At 39.7% G+C, this 23505-nt stretch overlaps 1 protein-coding gene across 20 annotated transcripts in view; it reads right to left on the bottom strand.

The window, feature by feature from the left end:
* Positions 1 to 23505, bottom strand: part of PROM1 (prominin 1) — a 70157-nt gene that overhangs the window by 35679 nt on the left and 10973 nt on the right. For 14 of the 20 annotated variants that reach the window (XM_055698119.1, XM_055698112.1, XM_055698051.1 and 11 more), the window contains 4 exons: positions 22129 to 22545; positions 5707 to 5765; positions 2550 to 2576; positions 761 to 966 (listed from right to left, as the gene is read on the bottom strand). In XM_055698119.1, coding sequence (XP_055554094.1) covers positions 761 to 966; positions 2550 to 2576; positions 5707 to 5765; positions 22129 to 22348 — 512 coding nt within the window. In that variant the 5' untranslated portion in view covers positions 22349 to 22545. The remainder of the gene's footprint in view (positions 1 to 760; positions 967 to 2549; positions 2577 to 5706; positions 5766 to 22128; positions 22546 to 23505) is intronic. The other 6 variants (XM_055698093.1, XM_055698084.1, XM_055698130.1 and 3 more) reach the window with 1 other exon arrangement.

Consider the following 23505-nt stretch of genomic DNA (forward strand, 5'->3'; position numbering starts at 1 on the left):
TATAGTGAAGTGACAAAGTAAGTCCCACCTGACTGACACAGTATAGATCAAAAGACTTGATCTATAATCACAAAATAAGGATAGTAGGCAGGTGAAAATACGAAAAGGTTGAAGGAAAATAAAAAGCCTGAAAGCAATGTATTTTGAGAGCATCTACAGGGAAAAGTCTTGACAGTAGTCCTTTATCATCTGTTACACACCCAGCAGAGAACAAGAGTGTGCTCCTAACACCAGTAGCACCGAAGTGTCTCCAGACTCCAGGATTTCACAGTGAGTGCATGCAGGCTGTAAACAACACAGTGCCCACAAGAAAACCCATTATTCTGAACTAATATGAAAATCAGGGGGACAGCAAATACTGAAGGAGGTCACACAACTATTTTTCTCACTGCCGCTACACTATCAAGAACAAACTAGCATTTTGTACCTCAGGTTCTCTTATGGGACGGTAACTGAACATAGGACACTATATCCTATATTCCTAAGGCTAACAAAACCTTCTGCAGCTGCCATTTTGAGACTGGTGAAAACTTCATTTGCCAAAATCGAGCTTATTTTTTTTTTTGTTTCACACCTACATTCCTCTCAAGCAAGTACATAATGACCTGTGGATAGCAATGGTAGCAGCCTTTTTACAATGTAGTCACATTTTCTTTAATAATTCTGCACCTGTAGGCTAATACAGTAACATTATTTGTCACATGATACTGCAAAATTAGTGCTATACCAAGCTTCATATTGTTCTCTTTATTACACTTGCCTTATTATTAAAGAAGCAACAAAAAGAAATGTTGCAAAACAGCTCCTCTGACAGTCAGCATTTTTCTTCTGTCTTTGATGCATTTCCCCACCACAGTTGTCACAGCAACGACACATACAGAAGCAAAGTCCCACAAGAGGCAGTAACAAAATAAATAGCAATCCCAAGGCTGCGGAGACTATAAAACCGATTTCATAGTAGATAGCCTGTAATTCAGACAAAAACAGTGGTAATAGCAGATATCACACAGTAACTGCAATCAATATAGAGCAAATAATATTAATAAAAAAAAAAAACCCAAAAAACAAACTACAGACTAAACCATCTACAAAGTTCCCAAGGTTAAGGACGTTCTGTATTTTGTCAATAGCTGACAACTTTTGATACAACAAAAAGATACATAACATTGTAAATACTGATAGCTAATAATTATTTACGTAGAGTATTAGCTAGGTAAACTACAGGAATGAGTGCTAAGAGAAATATGCTCACAAGGAACAAATGTGAATCAATGCAATTGAAACAGGTTAAAAATGAACACATTTGATTTCCTGGACCACAAATTTACTGTTTCTCACATCTGCTTCCAAAAAGACTCCACAAATTATCTGCAAGGCTAACTAGATCAACACTTCATTGGGGGCGGGAGGCTTGCCTTGTTCTCCTTTTTAATCAGTAATGGGCAGAAAGGTTCATATGAACCGCAAAGGGAAGCACTTCAACGGATGATCAATTGCAAATGCTTCTCCAAACTGCTGATGCTAAAACTGCTTAGGGACTGGAAAACACAAAGAAGTGGATTTTAAGCTCTCTCAGGTAAAGACATTTATTCTGCTGCTGAACAGCAGAGCACCAGCAACTAAAAGGACACTTTCAGAAGCTGGAAAGAGTGAAAGGGAACGATGCAATGCAAGAGCCTAATTAGCTTTTACTGCGGAAGCTGTGCAAGTGCCCCAGGACCAAGAAGCAGGGCCAGGCAGCCCTGGGGCCAGGCAGCCCTGGCATAGCCCCTACACAAGGCGCTGTGGCTTCAGGGGATAAGCTGGGAGCTGGCCACACTGCTTCCCACTGCTGCAAACACAAGCCAACACATTCAAAACTGGATTGGGCGGGTGTCTGTGCACAGAGCTAGACAGCACGGCGTGGGCACCCCCCCACCCCGTTTACCTTCCCTGATACATCTCTCTTCTCCTTTCCTTTCCCAATTTTAGGAGAACTAATTCTCACGCTAGTACTTTAAGCCCTCTTCTGTTTTACAAATCAGCCAGCACAAGGGCAACTTGGCAGCAAACGGATGAAATTGAGGCTGGATATAGTCCTGCAAAATAAGTTACAATTTCTCACAAGCTATCACTCATGCTCCAGTTCCAGCTTTGCTGATGCCCTTCCTCACAATCCCTAATTACCAACTGATCCAAATACGGCAATCATCACCATTAGCAGAGTTGCAAATTTCTGACCTAATTACCCATTCTAGGATAAAGCCTATTTTTTAATTTATTATTGTTATTAACTGCTGGTTAAAAGCTGTTAGCCCTTCTGAAGAATACAAACTAGATGCTTGGAAGAAGAACTTGGCTAGATTTTGCAAAAGGATTACTGTTCTCCTTTCTAATTAGCTGAACACTTCAAAAACTATTTGACAACATAAACGATCTTAAAATAGGTTAGATGGAAAAACACTATTAAAAAAAACCATTAAAAATAGTTATGGATGTTTTAATAGTAGTAGTGCATACAGATGTGGTTAGTGTCTTTTGAAAGCTGTACATCTACCATAAAACATTACCTGAAGAGTCAGGACAACATTTTCTGGCTGTGGAAGTCAAAACAAATGAAGAATGTGTGTAATACACAGGCAGCATGCACAAAAACAAATCACGTGAATAATGAATAATTAACCATGACCAAAACAATTAACAACACAGAAACAATAACAAGAAGCAACTAAAGTAAAATAATGCACAGAAGCACCATTAAATAATTATGCAAAAAATATTTACAGTAAAATACATAGCAGATAATTTCTGGTTTCCTTGGTAAGTGAAAGGAATCTAGTATTTGTCCAAAAAATATTCCCATATTAAAACAACAACAGACCAGTTATTTTCGCACTGAGCATCTGTTTTGTATCATTCCCAACACATCTCACAGAAGAGAAGGACAGGGCTTGCATTATACTTCGTGGTTTAGTGATGTCTTCATGAATTCCACCTGTCATAACTGCTATAATATTCCTGACTTTTTCTTTTCAATGCTTATTTCATTTTTGCAGCTTCAAAAGCAGTTTTGGGACCTTAACACATCACATGCAAAATTCACCTTCACTTCTAACTAATTATGTACAGGTTTATTTTAAATCATTCCAAAGTATAACAGAAAAGGCATTCAAGAAAGACTGAAGAAGTCTATTTAACAGTTTCTTCACTGTCTTCTTATCCATAATTTCAAAACAACACTGAAAACTAAACATTCAATTAGAGGAATTTGAGAAGAATTCGATTTGCACAATGGAAACAGAATTTCTTGTATTTTTCCCCTTCATCTCCATATGACAAGTTCACAGCTGATAACTCTTTTCCCCTTTCTTGTAAGTGGAAAAGGGAAGCAGAGAAGCTAAAGATGGCAAGACTCCTCAGACCCGAGTCTGACGTGTGAGAATCAGAAATGTTCTCAAGGTTTAGGAAATTTTTTTTCAGCATCACACATATCTTTATGAAACTTCTACTGTACAACATACTTAAAATGTTCAAAATCATATTTGGAACTATATTTTTAATGGGAGGAAAACAAATGCTTACCCACCCTTATAAATCTGGTACCAAGTACGATTTTGAACATTTCAAGCAAGCCCATCTCCCAGCAGAAGTAAAACAACGGCAGCAGCGAGCTGGCTCGCCTTGAGCAGGCACAGCAGCTGCGCTCAACTGCTGGGCTGTCCTGACAGATTGCTGCCCCTGACAGGGGACCAGGAGATGTCGACAGTAAGAGTCCAACTGGGAACACTGGGACACACAGCACAGAAGTGGAAAAAGCCTCCTGGGTCACTAAACACATCCCACAAATAGGATTAAAAAAAACAAAACAACCAAACAAACAAAAAACCAGCAGAGGAATGGCAGCAGATACTTAGCAGGATAAACGAGAAGCAGATTTCCTGTTCTTGCTACTGAAGGCCTGTTCCCAGCGCTTGGTCAACAACTCGTCTTTCTCACATGGATTTATACATGGCCCATTTCTGCCCTTTGCTTCTGTGAAAGCGTCATCGTTCTCCCAAACAGCAGTGTTTTCTTCCTGGTGTTTCCTCTCCAGGTATATATTTAAAAAGGGTAATTGCACCCCTTATCCATTCTTTTCCTAAGCAAAGCAAACTCTCTAGTCCCCTCTGAAGACCTCTGTGTTTCCCAGGTGACCCTAAGAGACACTTTCTGAACTCATCCTAGCCGGAGTTCATTCTCCTAGAATTTGAGTGATCAAAACCATAGGCAACATTTCTAACTACTTACTCACACCCTTCTGTGACATTCACACCTCCCTATCCTCACTGGAAATTCTTCCAGGGGCACTTCTACAGCCACACTGGCCTCTTCACAGCTACCTCTCACTGATGCTTCTGTCTTCGAGGGGATTCTCTACTTGTCCTGATATATTTTCCTTTTCCAAATTTGTTTTACAGTTTTGCATGGTATTCAGATCATAATTAGGACCTATAAACAGCCTCTGTTTTGCCTCTTAAGCACACCTAATATTGTATTTGCCTCCCTATAATCTCACAGTATTTTAACAAGCGCCTCCACTATGCAGGATTACAGCTGTCATTAGTCTCAAATTTCCCATGATTTTCGCACTAGTTACTAAATACTAGTGATCATGTATACCACCTATGGTCTAATGGTTTTGTCCAAAGCCTCTACCGAGCAAACCCACCCTACACTCCTCCCAGGTGTACAGGCACAGCCTACGGCACACCGCTGTCACAAAGCCCCACAAACAAGCCTATCGGACTGGCAAGAGTCACTTGATACAGCATGACAATACCCACGCACTTGGATGTCATGCAGAGGTTATCAAGCTACTGGAGCAATAGGCTTGTTGTCAGGAGGCCATGGAAGCACAAGGCTTTCCCCCTTCTAATCACAAGCTCATCCCGGTCATCCTGATTCAAAGCGATAGCTCAGTGCCTGCATGCCAAGCGCCATACTCATCTTCCTGACAGGTACACCATACTGCAGGGACTACAAGCAAGGAGCTCACATGAGGTAACGTGCCCATTGCATGGTCGCGGTTAAGGTTCCTGCTGCAGAACTCAACCAGCGATACTGCTTCAACAGTGGGCCACTATATTTGAGAACAACCTAAAATCAGAGCACGTTACATTCAAACTTCTCATGCTACCAGACTTAAGAATTTCAACTGTTACAAGATGATTACCAACCTAAAGAGAGAATGGAAAATACCCTTGACATGATTAGCACGCTACATAAACTAAAATACATTTTATATGTAGGCTGCGGAAACTTTATTTTACAAAGGCACCAGACCCAGCATAAAAACGCAGCTTTTTGAGGACAATAGCTTTAGCTAGAATGAGAGCTGAGCAGTAATGGTTCTCTCTAAGCATTTTTAAATAAAAGCAAAATTTTTCAATACACAGTCTCCAATCTTTGTGCAACACACACCACAATCACATTACAGCTGGAATTTGTAAGTGAGCCTTAACCACGCATAGCTTCTTTACAGTGGCTTATGAAATTTTCTTCACAATATTTTTGGAAAGGTTTTGGTCCCACTTTTTGTATGAAGCCATCAGACTTGTTATTCACAAACTTCATTCTTTCATCCTGTTGTTAATAGCTTTAAAACACTTATCTCCTGTTTTAGAAACAAAACTTAATTTCAAAGTCATTGTTTCCTTTATTTTATGCAGATACACATAGACAATTTACCTTTTGATAATCGCCCTGTGTATTTCCAAACTTCTGCTGTGCTAGTTTTCTGATGAGATCTGAAAATAAGCAAGAATATTCCAGAGTTTTAAACAACAAATTATAAAAATGGGGGTAAGAGGATGGTATGAATCAGTTCAGTAGGCAAGATGAAATTAAGAACAGACATCAACAGGACAGGCAAGCACATAAGTGTTTCCATAAACCTGTCTAGTAGCAACTTTTTTAATCAACTGTGTGTTTTATGAGCTCACAGGAAGATAACCAGGCTATCTATCAATCAATCAATTCCCCCTAAAATACAGTGAAGGTTTTTCTGAGGTCATCCTCTGTACCATAAAATCATTATTAAAAGTTAATCACAAACTTATCAATTACTTGGACAATGTTCTGGCTATCCCTTTTGCTTCAAATTTATGCCAACTATATACATGCATATAGACATAGATACATACACACACAGAGCATAAGAAACATAACATGCAGCTCCATCTAACACACTCATTCCTCATTTATTCACAATATAGACAGAATACAGTAACCACCAAAAAAAAAGAAAGTAGGAATGTAACATTAGAAGTGTCATTTTATTACACCAGTTTCTTTCAGTAAACCCCAGTAGCTGCAATGAATGGATCCCCTTTCTGGGACAACACCAGCCTATCTTTATCAAGGTTTTGCCATCCCTATGGGAACTCTGCAGGGAATTATGGCCCCCAGCCATTTCTGTGACACCCTGCACTTGAAGGGGGGGCACCAGCAGCTCTGCAAACCCTCTGCCTCAGATGGGCATCAGCAACTCTGGGCATGCTCTATGCCAAGTTGTGTAAAAGCAGCATCGTTCGAATGTTTGGGAAGAAATAACTGATGAACTTCTGGTCTCCTCCAATGAAGAGGAAACACATTAGGAAGGAGCACCCTACACCTCAAGGAGGAGCACTCTACCCCCCATGTTCATACAGAGGTGGACTTCATGGTACTATTGCCCTGTCCTTAGTCTCCCCATATGCAAATGAACGTACTTGATAAAAACCTCCAGTAAGTTACCTATCCTGGGGACCAATACAGGGCCTGACAGCTCAAAACGGACTGTTCATCTCCCACAAATCCAAGCCCCCTCAGAATTCACTGTAGCACTCATTAAATATGTTCAGTGAGTTCACAGGGGCTGTGATCTCATTCCTTTCTAATCCTGCACATGGCTCAGGAAAACAAATCCCTAAGTAAACCCACAGTCCTCCCTCCCCAGCACCCTACAGCGGGAACACAGACTGGGCTGATCTGCAAGGTGAAGAGATCCTCCAGAGCTCCTCACAGAAAACTGCATCCCAGGAAAGAAAACACACAACAGTGAGGTGACAACTGCTGTCCTAGAGAAGGTACTCCCTGCGAGGAAGCTGCAGCCAGCAAGGCTGCCGGCTACAAAACAAGAATCTGTTAACGTATCACAGGAGTGTCAAGCCACGAATCACCCACAGACTGGAAGTATATTCTGTAACGCAGAAAGAGTGCTAGCAGCAGATGATCAAGGACTCTGTGGTGAGGCAACCTCATTTCGGAAAGACCATACATAAGGCAGAAGATAAGGCTGAATCCCACAATAACAGAAGTAAAGCCAGAACTTATGTAAATAAGCACCTGGGACAAACAAAATGCTTTCAGGCTCTGCAGCTTAAGAGTCAGGAGACCGCTGAAGGAAAGGGCATACACCACCGCATGGGTAACACACAACTGATACACCACTGACACATCTCACAGACTGGGACCAGCAGAGTCCTCCCTGTATTAAGACCGTTCTAAGCAGAAACGGTGTTTCTCTGGGAGTTTGAGCGGCAAGGACATACAAAGCAAAATGAGGCAGGACTGCACAAACCCCAAAGATGTAACTCACAATAGTTGTTAGACATTTTTTTCTTCTTCAGCAGAGATAACATTCCTTTCTTTTTGTTTATATACCTACCACATAAACAAATTTAGGAAATATTGGTTCATAAACTATCATGCAATGAATTTTCTCTACAGCTAGGTGCCTTTTAACAAGCAGGAAAAGAAAAGGGCTAAACCAACTCTTGTTTACACATTTATTCAACCATTTGACATTATGTGACAACACACTGCAGAACAGCAGCTAAAGAAAAACTTCTACCAACTTAAATGAGAACGTGATGGGAAAGAAGAAAGGAATAGCTCCTGTGATCCTCAGTGGCACAAAGCAGTACAGACTGTACGGACTGTGTGCGGGCAGCCAAACGTGGCAGCTGACCATCCAGGATGCTGTGGCATCACCCTCCTTGGTGCCACTCCAAAGCAGAGAGGAGAGCCCCCGGCAACCTGCCTTTGCTTCCAGGCTGCTCCTAACTCAGAGGTTCATCGTGCTTTGGAAGAGGGTTGGACCTGATGACTTCCAGAGGTTCCTTCCAATCTGAAGTATTCCAAAGTTATCCTACAATCATTATGACTTTGTCTTATAAATTACTTAATGAAGGAGTGAAAGCACTGCTAGGAAGCGTGTATGAAAACTAGATTTTATTATTGACAAAAACTTCCTTTGATACATTTCCTGTTGTTGGGAATTGGTACAAAGTCAAATTTTAGAAAATTAGCCTTTCCTGTTAAATAAAAGTTGGAAGTTTTCCCCCATTCTTCTAGTTGAGTCTGTCCCCATCATACATTAAAATTAAAAAATGACAAACAAAACCCAACAACAAAACATTTTACATGAACTTTTACATACACGCATATATATTTATGGACATCTGTATGCACAAGCATACACACATGTTACACTACTCAAAAGAAACAGGATGGTTGAGGCTGGAAAGGGACCTTCCAAGATCATCCAGTTCAAGCCCCCAGTGCAGTACAAAGTCACCCACCACAGGTCATCCAGGGCGACATCCAGTCAGGTTTTCAATATCTCTAAGGAGAATATTTAATACTTAAAAAAACCCAACCAATCACCCCCCTCCCAAAAAAACCCACACATAAAAAACCCAAACAAAAACCCCCAAACCACTCATTACTTGCAATATGCTTAAATTGCTCAGAAAGTTCCCGATTCACCATTTATTTATACTGTTTCTGTAATTTATAGCCTGCCAGTCAAAACAATGACAGAAATCAACCTGAATACACTCTTAACAAACTGATGCAGAAAACAGCATTTTCAACGTGGGTTTGAATTTCAGAGGCTCTAAAGCCTTTTCATCTGAAATGAAAACACCTTCATATTTATAATAAACAAGAAAGCCTGAAAACAGGTACAAAAAGTTCCAACATGGATTGAGTAAGTTAAATAGTGAGAACAATACAGGTTTTATACATAGTGCAATGCCCACCATTACACTGCCCATTTTCTCCCCTTAGTTTTCCAGAGTGTGAGACATTCCTGCTGAATAAAGATTTACTACTTGTATTACTTTGCAATGATTTTTCATAAGTAACATGATGCTTCAGGGTGTTTTCCTCACCAGTGACTGACCAGTCTTTGCCATCAACTTGCTATTTCAATAGCCTTACTATCAACTGCATTAGACATATTCCCAGTTAATTAATTACCCGCAGTTACTAACCCACACATCTGTAAGCAGAAACATGCCTCAGTGGTTTTGCAGCATCAAGAATCTCCCTGCACATTGCAGGGGGGTTGGACTAGATGATCTTTAAAGGTCCCTTCCAACCCAAACAATTCTACGATTCTATTAGGTTTTACATTGATAGTAATCACAATTCCTACTGCAGCGTTTAAGGGTTAAGCAGGCAAACACCCTGTGCCAGGTACTGTGTAAACATAAGCATCCTATTTTTACATATGGCTACACTGCTTACTGTAGCACAGTGAAGAGACACCTCAGCTCACATTTAATCCAGTCTGTGCTTTTGGTTTGCTTTTATGAAGCATCTTTCCTCCCTATCTAGAACATCTCATTTCTAGCATTCAAGTAAGTTTTTATGAAAATTTAACTAAGGTAACTCCATGACTTTCTCCTACATTACTGGTAGAGTACCACCTTGAGGCTGATTTCTGTTTCAAACACAAAAGTGCCAGGAAGGTGTGATAAAAAGCAGTGCCCTCTATTTTCTGATTAACAGGATTACTTCTGAAATCTCAGCTTGACCAGCTGCACACATTGTTTCACAGGACCAGTAATCCACGGCTTTAGTACAGAACACATTTTATCACTGGGGTTAAAGAGCTTTACCTTGTGAGGCTCATTTACATGGCTAATTACATTACTGCTTTGCTCTGTCTCTTTCCTGCTCTCATCACACATGCAAAATGCCATCTGCCCTAGTAAATCTAACTAGCCAGATGAACTGTTAATTCACCAATGCAATTTGTGATGAAATATTAAGCACCTCTGAGGAGCTCCAGTTCAGAAAACATAATCACCAACTCCTGCATTGCATAAGTATTGTGTACATACACTCGCTATCTCATTACCCAGGCAAGAAAATGAGGTTATCACTAGGCTGGCTTAGAACTGCTCTACAGAAAGGAATAGCAAAAATAATAGAGATTTAAAATAAAGCTGTCTGGCTATTAAGTACCAACATAAATTAGTTACAAATTCATCCACCAAGAAAGCTTTTCAAATCTAGGTGACAGGAAAACAGTTGGAGTAAAACCTTTGGGAATGCTATGCTTTCTCCTCACTCAAACAATTCCATTGAGCCAGTTCAGCTATAGTGCAACTCCAGCATTAATCAAATTATGCCAGAAATTAATTTATCTTTTTATTCATAATATACCATATTAGGCTCCTATTCTGAAAAGGACTTCAAACAAAACAGTAAGAGCCATGACTGAAACATTCATGTCACACTGAATGGAGATTTTTCAGAATAACAGGGGAGAATTAGATAGATAAAATACATGATAAGTTAATAACTGCTTTAATGCCACCTGATTGTAATGCATTAAACTGTATTTCATCCCATTCCTCTTCACACATAGTAGATAAGAGTCAGCAGACTACAGACATGCTGAATAGTTCAGCATCTCTCTGAATATGGGCCAGTTTGACCACACTTAGTGTCATAAATAAGATTAGTCTGAAATTAATTAATGAAAATAACTTCAAGCTTGTTTTTTTCCTCTCTAATTATGACTCAGAGTAATGAATAACTCTTGCAAGTCCAAGAAAACCAGGAAAGCCCTATTAGCCTTTCAGACTTACCAGAGATAAAAGCCTTTCTGGTATCTTACAGCAAGTTTTACTGCGAGTTCAGTTTATTGACATTTTAAAATACTTGCTTTCACTTGAGTGGGGCTTTGGATGCTTCCCCAAAGTTAGAAAGCCTCTGGCCATTAGCCTTTACTATGGTCAGACTCAGCTCCCACTGAAGAGGTGTCCTTCAGCAGCTAACCCAAGGTTACTTTTGGTTCCCTTTACCACCTCTACCTGCTTAAGGACTCTGCTCATTCTTACTGTCCCTCATCCTGCAATCATCACTTGGCTCTGATCCCACCACAGAGCAAGCTGACAGTTCAGTAATGTTGATGGCCAAAGAATCCACCATGCACTTTGGTGCAGCGACTGCAGAGAGGGTCCTGCCGCATTCCTCACCCCCTGCAGCCTGTCCTCTTTCCACAGAGCAAGAAGAAAACTCACTCTGTAGGCCAAGTGGGGAAGTCTCAAAGATGAGGAGATCTTCCCACTTCCCACACAGTAAGAGACCACTTTATAGTCCGCAGATGAGGAGTCTAATCCATGCATTCACTCAAATAGTCTAGTCCATTCCTTTCCAACTCCAGACTCGAAAGGTTCACTCCCCTTTTCACAACGTCTACCTCAGACAGTCTTGGGCCATAACCCTTGCCCCTAAACTAAGGAAAAAAGCAGCCTTCTCAGATAAATTCTCCCCACAACTTTCAGGCAAGTCATCTCTCTATACAATTTCCAGGTTTTTTTCTTAGAGTTACTGGGAACATGAAGTTGGTTCAGCTTTCACCTCCTGCTCCTCATGAGAGGCCATTCTGGCTCCCTTCACTTCAAGCACAACTGAGCAACACCCACCTTCCCCCCCTTGCTTCTGAAGCCTCCACACAAGACCACCTACTTACACTACAGAGATGGTAAAAGGGAATTACCTGTTCAATCACCTGTTTATTCATCTGCATTAAAGAAATAAGGTGCAAAACCTAATCTTAAACCATCAGCCATGCCTTTGGACAAGAAAAAAAGACAAGAAAGGAACCTTGCTATTGTACCTCACCAATGACATCCAAAATGAAGCCCTAGAACCTGTTGTTCCACAATGGCTAGAAGAAGTCATTTTAATGGAGGTAAAAACCAGCAAATTCATACTAAATTGCTGAACTATGTTAACATCTAATCTCATCTGCTATGGGCTGTCTGTCTTCTCACCCTCTTCTGCGTTCAGTAAGCCATTTCCTCTCATCAACACGATCATTGTCCATTCCCTGACCCTGCACTCTTTAATTATGTGCTGATTAAAAGCAAGAGAAATACTCTTATCCTACAGCACACACTCATTCTCAAAATCCAGGAACACACAATACAACACAAGCAAAAACACAGTAAATGCATTTTTAAGGCCTCAGCAGACTTGTAAAGCACATACTGCTTTATTCATCGTTGAAAGGACAAGCTACTAGACCACCTAGAAATGAGTCCTAGCTTACACTGGATGCAGTAAGGGACGACGTGAGAGCGGGTAAAGCTGCAATGTGAAGTAGGTAATGAAGAGATGAACAGCTATGAGCAGGAGCAAAGCGGTAGGAATGGTCTAAACAGGGTGAGCTTTAACCAGAGGGCAGATAGGACTAAGCATGGTGCAACTGCTGAAGATAAGGAATTGCAGGGCAGCAACAGCTGCTGAAGGAACCAGGATGTGAAACTAAGGAGACCCTCTCTGCACCCTTCCTGACAAAAAAATATCATTGATCCACTGAAGAAATTATACAGCAGTGGATCAGATAATCCACTAACAGTCGATGAGCTTCCTTCGTGCACACAAGAAGTTCACACAACACTTCACAAAAATGTGGATGAAACAATGAAGTTTTATAAAATCAGCTTCCTCAAGGCTGTTATTAGTCAGGAAGACCAACTGGGTAATGGAAGTCTTCTACAGAAAATCCTCATATCTTAGAGCAGCCCCAAACTTGAGGTTATTCCTTTAGTGCAGTTCTGCTTTCTGTTTAGGCACATTCTGCTTTCCATCAACATGCACAATGTTAAAGAGCCTGCTCAGGAAAAGGTTTGGAAAAAAAAGTAAATAACCACAGTATTGACTGTTACAGGATGCTTTGAATAAAGATTTCTCCTTTGAAAATAACCTTTGCAGGGCTTTCTAGTTGTTCTTCGCTACAAAGAAAGTTCTGTTCTTGCTGAAGTTTTGGAAAAAGAACAAAAAGAGAGAAGCCTTTAGAAAAATCTTTGCTTAGGAGGCTGTAATAAATTTGCATGTATCACACAGACACAAAGTCAAGTACAAAGCTTTGAAGAAGTACTGCAGACAGAAACTGCATACTCTCATTTTCTGAAGGCAACAAAACTTCTGCAGCACATTGTTTCTGCCATGGCAGCTATTTTTTGCCACTTACTTTGCAGCAGCTACCTCAAGTTCTCCCTAGGCCACCATCTGGTAAAGATTTACAACAGATTACAGGCGAAGATTTAACTTGGTGCACTGTATGTGCTTGTCTGTTTTAGCACACTGCAGAGACTGAGCAACTTCTCGATAGTGTGGGTTGTGCAGACATATTGGACTTGCAACTTTGATCAAAGCAGTAAATATTTAGACTGGATGAACAAAAGCATTTTTCCTACTCCTTTCTCTTCTCAGAAGTTGCTGTAAACCAAGGAAAGCACAGAAAATCTTCTCATATCATTGAATTATTGGAAATATGAACACAGATAATTGGGGATTACATGCTGGAGCCCTGCCAGTACCAGCTTTTTATTACTTCAGTGACTGGCATTCTGGCAGCTCCAGTGAGATTCCTCAGAATTCTTTCTCTCTGTTTTCCCACTTCTGCAAGGGCCACAATTTTCCACACACGTAGGCTAACTGTGGCACGCGTATTAGTTTGAAGTACTACAGAAATCACTACTTCACTGAAAGAATCAAAGCAAAAGTAATGGTTGCTACTCTGAAGGAAGTTAATTAGGCCTCAAGTTTGTATTTCGTCTATACAGGTACACCCAGGCATCTTTCAGCTCAGTTAAACAGCCAAACCAATACTTAGTAGTATTAAGAATATTCATACTTACCATTGTAATCACTGTTTAAAGTTCACAAAAATTAAATGATTTGGTATATTTTCAGAGAAAATAAGTATCTTGACTATGTTATAATGCAATACAGGTCACAATTTAAACACAGAACTCTCTTTAGATAAGAAGAAATATATCTGCATATTGCCAAAAAGTGTCAAAACAGGTTTGGGGGGGGGGGGGGGGGGTTTGTAACAGGTAGGCTTAGACTAAGATATATACACTGATTCATTGCTCAGCTGAAACTACAATAGCTGACATTCATGGCAGCTGGTTTCCTTTCTAACAATGAGATAATCTGGTTGCAGAAAAGGAAGAAGTGTACTCAAAAAGTTTAATAGCAATATGAAAAGATTTAATACTGTTAAAAGGATGACAAACCCCACTAAAATTAATACACATATATTTTGCTCCAGCAACTTTTGAATAACACATATTAACTTTAAAAAAGCATCACTTTTGTTCAGATCTAGAAGTTACACAAAGCATCTTGAGAAGAAAAAAACAGTGAGAAAAAGGAGAGGAAAAAATTCTAATTGTCGTATCTTTTGATGTAATTAAACATTGAAGATGAGGACCGTGGGAAGAAGATTTGTTGCAAACATTTATCAAATTCTTATTACTTTGGCTGACATCATTGAAGAAAAAGCCATCATTTAACGGGACCTAGGAGTTTGTTGCTTTGTTAAATGACAACCTAAGAAAATTGTCAGACAAAAAAATGAGAGGGCTAGGCTAATGTTATCTAATGATGGTCTGTACCAAAGAAAAGAAAAAGTCAAATGACTGCTTTTCCAATGACAGGCAGTATCCATACAGTATCTCACATGATTAACTCAAAATGCTTTGTAACAGCCAAGATGACGAAGGAACTGAGAGGTCCCTTAGAGGCTTGTGAAAACATTATTCCTGTAAGTCCAGTGACATCCCCCACCTCTCCCTGTCAGTTCCATGAACTACAAGTTAGAAAAGAGAACAAGGTTGGATACTATGCAGATAGATGAGCTTGTAAAAACTAAATGGAGGGGGAGAACGGACAGCCATCGTTAAGCTAGGAAAATCACGGAGCCTCAGCAGAGTGGCCTGAAAACCTGTAAGATGTCTGCAGTCACAGATACGTTTTCAGAGGTTCACACGTGAAACATGTTACCAGAGAATGTGGCTGACCCAAAACCTATTTCATCCTACTTCTTACCATACAAGACGCTGCAGGTATGCTCTGGAAGTCTCAAATAAGCTTTCATGCTTTTAGCGGTTTAGATTTCCTATTAACAGCAGAAGTGACACAAAGAACTGCCTTCTTCACATGGTATACTCTGACTGTGATTGTGCACTGGCAGCTGAAAGGTGAACCTTAGGCTTTGACCAAGGTGATGCCCAAGGTACTTATCTCTTTGCTACGAGATACTAAATGGGACAAGCAATCTTTTAGAGAAGAAAAATTAATGCACCCAGAGCTTAATTCAAATTGTGGTTTACTGTTATTGGTAGCACACAGACACCATGCTATATTCAACTTATCTAACGTTACCACACCCAATACACACACCACACAGTAATCTAGATGCAAAGGTACTGTGTCCTAAAATTGCATGTTTTTTTAAAAATAAATACACAAACCCTACCAATGAAGCTACTTTACCTAGGACGATAAACAAACAATAAGGCTACTCTCTGTCACAATACCATCCTGTAGCTCCCACCCTTCCCTTCCCTGTAGCCAGCACCCCTGGATTTAGCTGCGCCCAGAAGTCATCCCCTGCGCACCAAGGCACAGAACACTGCTGATCACCTCTTTGGTTATATGTTGTGTCTCCCATTGATATCCACAGACAAACAGAACAGGGTCAGGACACTTTCAGCACTGGTCTGGCACTGCCCATGCTGTGACTATCAGCAGGTCTCCTGAGCCAGGTCAGTACCTTGCCCAGAAAATGCCCAACCCATTTGCTATGAAATGTTCCCAACAGACACGACTGACACAGCTGTCTAATTTGGAAGGGATAGAAGGCAATTTAGGTTTGGGGAACATGAGCGAGTCTCAATACCACACAACTGTAGGCCCATTTTATTTATTATTATAATCTAGCTTCCAAAAGGCACTGCTGCTTCAGGTGCCCTCCAGCCTATCACCATAGCCACCTGTGGTGATGCCACTTCTGAACATTCTCCCCACAGAAAGTAACTCAGCTCCCTCAGACTCTGCTTGAGGTTCACTTTCATTAGTTTTTCCCTTCTGTCCTGGTAATATTGAAGTTGTGAAGCTGGATTGTCATTTTCCAATTGCTGTCAAGGCATGTTTTTCTCCCAGGCACAGCAGGCAGGCGGTATTAAACCAGACCAGGGCACGCACTGAGGATGCTGTACAAAAAGGATTCCACATGTGCGTATAGTGCAAGACGTTCAGATGATCAGCCATGCTACACTTTAAAAAAAAAAAAATAAATAACGGAAAACCTGTCTGCAAGAGAGATTCCTTGTTTACATCACCCAAAAGAAGTGGGCAGGAAGACATTAAAGAAAAGTTAATGTCTGCAACTACAGTTCTCTGCAGTAGCCTCTAGCAGATAATCTGTATAAGCCTTCCCTCCCTGTCCACCAAAAATCCTTTTGGCGAGCAATCTGTTAGATAGTCTGCAGTCTGCAATAGTTCAGTGAAAAAGGAATTACTCTTCTGACACCTAGGAAAATAAAAAATAAAAAAATCAGGCCTTAAATCTACTTCAGAAACATTCCAAGTGTTCCTTGTTTACACGGGTATGTCATCAAGTAAAGCATCTCTTAACTTCCCAGCATGAAATGAACAATGATCTTTTTAAACACACTTTCCTTAAATGTATATGAGTGGGCAGAGAAGAGGCTAATTTATCTTGTATCTTCCTGCTGCTCCATCTTCCCCAGTATTTCCAACATTAAACACAAAAAATTTCTTTCAATGCATACACATTACCAAGTAAAGAAGCACTGCAAGTCCCCCTTCTTACCCCAGTTCTACACAAATGACACCACCACTACTTGCTATATATAACCTCTGTCACTAAACCTGTATTTTTGATATGCACACTTCAACTACTACTCTAAAGTCATATCACAGCTCTAGCCACAGTGCTGGGGAAAAACAAACACCAGCAACCAACCAACCAACAGTTAGAAGGTTGTGGTGAAGGCACTGACTCTACAGCTTACTGAAATTGGCTAAGCGCTATTGTGAAAAAAACAATCTAACAGGTAACCTGGACGGCGAGTCTTGCTCTTCTTCCCTTCTTCTCAGTTATTGCACCCCCCAACCCAGCTCCAGGACGTAATAAGCTTTAAGAAAACCAATCCACATACACAGGGGGGTAGCTGTCAAACACTAGCTCAAAAAAGCAGTCTCTTGCATCAGTGCAGTTTCACACCCAAACTAAAACTGAGACTTCGTACAACTGGACAAAAAGATACTGTAATTTAAGTTTTTACAAGAGGTCATAACTGTTTTGGGTACCTGCGCAGTATCTTACATTGCTTGACTGCAGCATCTGTGTATGTCAGAACTCACATCCCTTCACCACCTGCCTGTGGCAGACATGGCCAACACTCCTGGGAAAGTCTCAAGTTTAAAAAAAAAAAAAAAAAAAAAAAAAAAGAAAGGGCATTGCCAGCTACATGTAACTGAGTTTGGTTCCAATGCCACAACATCCCGACGTGCTTTTTTTTTTGGTAGGAGCGTTGTGGAAGATTTATTACTATCAGGAAGCAAAACTGCAGTAGAAACAGGCAACCAAGAACTAGTTACAAAAGGCAAAGTTAGTCTTGCACAAAAAGAAAAATAAATCTGAGTGAGTTTTTAACTGAGGGGGTGATAAAGCATTTTTATTATTTCCTTTTGAACCTCATAGCCAACATAGCTAATGTATATTTAAAAGAAGAATTAATATCCTAGAAGCTCAAACCTACCTACAATAGGGTTTTGCATATACATTTTGTTACAGCTATACTAGGTACAGATACACTGTTTATTTTCACATTATTATGCAATTTTGTAAAAAAATGTTACAATGTTTTAATTGCTGAATACACTAATGTGAGAGATTAATTGAAGAGATTTCACACAAGACTAACTTGCTGAACTCTGCAATCTGCAGCTGCTTTAAAGGCTGACCAGGTAAGGAGAAAGGAAGACCAAAAGGGGTCAGAGGCAGGACTTTGCATTAAAATAGTCAAGTCCTGATCCTCAAGTCTTATGCTCAAACTGTTCAACAAGTGAAACTCCACATACAGAATTGAGAGGTGTACTCCAGGTCTAAAACCTAGCTTGCCCTTGCTCCCCACAGGCAAACAGTACATTTACCTCTCCATACTATGTTTTGCCCAGGAAGTACCTGCATTCAACAGCTGATTTTTATGATAAAGTTTTATTCCTGCTTCAGCAGAAACAGGCTTACCCAAAACAAAAAACAGAAGCTGGAACAAGGCAGCTGTAACTTAACAGAAGTGGCACAGCTGTCCTGCAATACATTCAGGTACAGCGGAGTAAGGTAAACAGGCCTGTAAGTTTTTGTCTTATTTCACCTAAAAATAGGTACAGGAGCTTTATTCCCAGCTTATTTCCTTTGTGAACTCTTCACATTCTCCTGACAAGACACAAGCTGTGAAGCTGAAGATTTGTGTACATCCTGCTGGCAAATGGAATCTCAGATTAACATTGTCTTACTGCAACTAACAACTGGTTTCCATGGGAACAAAGACAAAACCATAGTAAGATAATTCATAGCAGCCAGAGGATCATACTGACCAGGCCGTGTCTACACCAGGTTCACATCTGAAGGTCTGTGGCAGAACAGATGACATGCAACATGTCACAACCATGAACTAACCTAACTTTACTAATAAATTAATGCTTCGGTTTATGACATACAAGAAAGGAGAACTGACAATGTTTTGTTAGACATCCTCTTAGCTGAGTGATAGAAACAACTTGTAATTTTCCTGTTATCATCTATTTATTGTAAGTGGTGCTATTAACAGCAAAGAATAATGATGGTCTATACTACACAGTCGACAAAAGCAGCAGTGGCACCTTCATTTCCATTTTACAAATGGAGAAACCAAGGTAAAGCAAGATTCAAGTGACCTGCTGAGCTTCAGGCAGCAAGCCAGTGACCAGTCTTTTCCATTCCAGTGTTACCATTAACTCAAAATGGGGGCTGCTCTCCTGCGTAACATTTTATGCTTAGAGGAGTAAATTCACTCCCACTTACACCTGCACACCATCTGGTGAGGACAAAACCATTTGACTGCTGGAGCTGAAAGCAGAATCTGTTTACACTCACTGAACCACTGCAATCAGATAACCTAGTTCACTTTTGTTAAATTAGTTTCTTGCCACAGCTAAAGAGCACAGTGCTGGTCTTAAATGTTCAGCAATTTAAAAAAAACTTCAGGAGTTACAGATCCTTGACTAGGTTCTGTTATCGTACTTTACGCAGCACTGTATTTAATCACATTAATAATTTACCTATTAAATCTAAACTTAGATTTAAGTTGTATGTCCACAAACCTGATGGCATGCACAAATTTGGAAGTGAATAAATAGTTAGATTTAACCAAAAAAACCCCTTACAAAATATTTGACTGATTTTTCTTTACATGAAGTGATCTCTTTCAACTTAAGTAACATAAGAACATTTATTTAAATGTTAAGGCTTAGCAGCATGCAAATACTTTAAGAACATTTTCCAAAGACTCTGATGTACTTCATATTTTGCTTTATTGTAACAGTATGAAGCTCATTTAAGCTTTCTTCCTAAAAGGCACACTTGGGACTGAAGGAATATGAATGTTGTACTGTAACATATTCAGCTCCATCAGAGCACTACTGAAAGGACAAAAATTACAAAGGCAGGAATATCTAAATGCAATTAGACAATCCTGTCACTTTTTTCCTCTCAGCTAAGAGGACTTACAGTAGATTGGAAAACCAAACAGCAAGTACTTCCAAGTACTAAGAAAAAAAAAAGCCTACGAAGATCAAAGGTCTAAATGATTGATGTCAAGTTCTGCACACAAATCACACTTCTCCACTGTTATGGTTATACGCAATACACTGGGGCATCAACCTGGAGCTAACTCTTCTGAAGCACCAGCCCAATTGGAATGATGAAGTTTTGAGTTAGAAACATCAAAAGGCTTGCCTTCTGTGCCCATTTGTGATTATGTTTATTTTCATCTCTGAATCAGAATTAACTCTACTTCAAGTTGGCAGTTTAAAAAAATAAAAGAAGCATTTCAAGTATGTAGCTACACCACTAATACACCGAATGTGAAAATAGAACAGCATATGGCAAAAGAGATTATGGGGATTAACCAATTAAATGGTATGACTCAAACTGTCATGATCTGTCAAATCTGTATTTTGTAGTGAGGTATGTGGGGGCATGGGAAAAGGACTTCACCTAATGCAAGTAATGAAAGCCAAACTTCAAAAATAACCGATTTGGCAAAAAGTATCCACAAGGAAGGAAGAGTTATGAGATGTGCAAAACTTGTAAGTTAAGAATAAGTGATTTACTTCTGGATGTCTCCTTTCTCTTTAATGATGGATTTCACAACACCTACTTGATACAGAACTTACTACAAGCAGTCACGCAGGGCTATAATCTCGATCATAAACTCTATACTCAATTATTTATATGCTTAGGGTGCATAATAGTAAGTTTGACATACAAGGATACATACAAAACAGGACTAAATTCCTGTTAAAATAAAGACACAGTAAACATCTCACTGAAATCAAGTTTCCACAATCACAAGAGAATAAAATACTCAAGCAGGACTTCGGGCAGAACAAAGTTCTGAGAGCTGAATGCAGATGATTCTACTGCATCACACAGTAACCCTAACACACCAGGTCACACAGAGAGGCAAATAGTTCATCTGCGTATTTAATGGAAGGAAAGAGGCCACGAAAGCAGAGGTATCTGGAAACAGTTCCTCTAAAAGGTGACATTACTTCATGCAATTGCCCTCATTTACATCTTGTGCAAGACCTGCTCAGGCTCCCCTGCAGGGAACAGGCCAGGATTTTGCTCTCCTGGTTAACACCTGGGATTCTGGGCACCTGTCTAAATAGAATTCATTCACTCCTGTTCATTTGAGCTCATTCTTCTATAGCTATTGAAGAAGTGTCAAAAATACAAGCAAATAATAGTTCACCGGTATCACACAGGTACATGACCACAGAATTTATTTAAGACTTTAAATTACTAACAGTTTTAATATATAAATTGAAAGATGTACTACAAAACAACACAGATGCCTTTTATACACAGATACAGCTAAACCACCAAAAGACACTAATAACAAAACAAAGCCATTCTTAGATTTTATTAGCGCTTCACCTCAATATAATTTTATATGCCTGTATTATACAAACACATTAGCATTTTCTTTTAAGAGCTAAAAGAAAGAGAAATGTTGGAAAGTGGATACAACCACCATACCCACAAACACACAGAGTTCACAAAAGCACCTTTTAATCAATACAACCTCAGTAAGCACACACTTCTCTGATATCTTAACTCTTCCTTTAGAAGAAGAGACAACTTAGTAAGAAAGGAATGGAAAAAAAAAAACCCCACACAATAAAACATCAAGTCTTAAAATGACAGCTCACAAAGGAATGTGTAATGGAACTGCCCTTACATAAAACCATACACTGTGGATGCACAGGTATGAAACAAATGAAATTTATTTCAAGTTGCTAAACTTCCATTTCCTAAGCAAAATCTTGTAATACCGAAACCACCTGACTGTTTATCATATGCAATTCTAAGAGAGTTGTCTCTTATAGATTTACTACTAAATATAAAGCAGTTCATGCTTTACACCTACCTCATGCTTCTAAGCATACTTAAGAAAAAGTCTCAGATTCATCAGTGACAGCTTTGAGATCTGTAAGCATGTATGAAATTTCACCAGTATTTCATTTTCATTAACAACCTCCTCCCCACTATGCTTAGCAGAAAAATGTTATTTATATGGAACTGTACACATTTCCAAGCCGTAACACATGCTACTAACAAAACCCTTTGTATCATTTACTTCCAGATTATGGTCTTGATAACTACAACAGGATGAACACATCAGTAACAAATCTTTATTTAAAAAAAAGAAAAAAATATAGTTTATTGCTTACCTTGAGGAAAATAATTTGGCTGCACTAAGTACAGGAATGCATGTACTATTTTGAACAAAATTCCTATTGGCCCAGGTTCATGGTATGCACCTGTATCATAGGTCTTGGCTGGTACAAATCCAAAATCCAAAGTCCCAGGAGGTGGTTTGTATATAGGCTGTACCTCTGAAATGGTACTTCCACAAAACAGCAGCAGCAGCAAACAAAGTTCCACAGCCATAGCTAGCGGTATTCATAAAATTGGAGGTAGAGATATCTGTCCCACCAAGCCTAGAAGTCTTCAAACATTCACTTGGGGGTTAGCTTTCTAACCGGGAAAATGCAGGTGCGCCCTCACACCTTTTATCTATCCTTCAATGTATTCTTTCTTCAGAGTAGTACAGAAGCCTCTTGTGGAAATGACTCAGCGCACCATCTCTGGCAAAATCAAGAAAGAGCTTGTTAAGGTGTGTGGAAGCAAATTAGAAAGTGCAAGATAACCTGCAGTCTTCTGTGAAAATTGATCAATAGTTATAAAAGCAAGCCAGATAGGATAGAAAAGAAAAAAAACAAAAAAAAGATTGAGGCTTGTCAGTAATACAGTCTATAACATACTGTACTTGGGGGGGGGGGGCGGAAACGAACAGTTATGCATAGTTCCAGGTCAGTGAGTTTTCAAAAACAAATAAAGCAGAGTACTGGGACAGCTCCAAGGGAAACAAAACTAAAGGAACAATGTATGAATTGCACTTCTGACTGAGTACAATATGTCATGTCACAACAGTTACACAATGCATTTAATCAGCCACCTGATGTTACCATAGTTGATGGCAATTATTACTAGTCATATCCTGTAGCTTCTTTAATCTCAACCTTTCAGTAAAACGTTCCAGATGCCAACTACTCTTAATTGTCTTCCAAGACAGAGGAAAGAAATTATTCATCGCTGAAAAGTTAACAAAACAAAAAAAACAGAACAAGAACTTCACTCTCCTGACAGGTGACAATGGGTGTCAGTCATTACCTTCTATTAACTCAAACTATCTCAAGGCTCTCCTTCGGAACTGGAAAAGTCAACTCAACAATTTTTATTCATAGCTTGCTAAAGCTGAGTGTCATTAAGATGACTTTGGGTGCTTACACATGTTTTAAGAACATTCTGAATCTACAGAAATGACAGCAGTTTAATCAACCACCACTTAAGAAATGCAAACAGAACCCCCAACAAAGTTTCCTGCAAAACAACTGATCACATCATCTATCTGGGGCTAAGTAAGGCTCCTTCACTTCAGCATGGGCTGTGGTGGCCTCCAAGGAAACAGACCAGAAGAAAATCAAAAAACAACCAACCAGCAACAGAAACATTTTCTGACTTTGGAAACAGACAAAAAAAACTAA

The sequence above is a fragment of the Falco cherrug genome, chromosome 1, assembly GCF_023634085.1.
Source record: "Falco cherrug isolate bFalChe1 chromosome 1, bFalChe1.pri, whole genome shotgun sequence".
Taxonomy (NCBI): Eukaryota; Metazoa; Chordata; class Aves; order Falconiformes; family Falconidae; genus Falco; species Falco cherrug.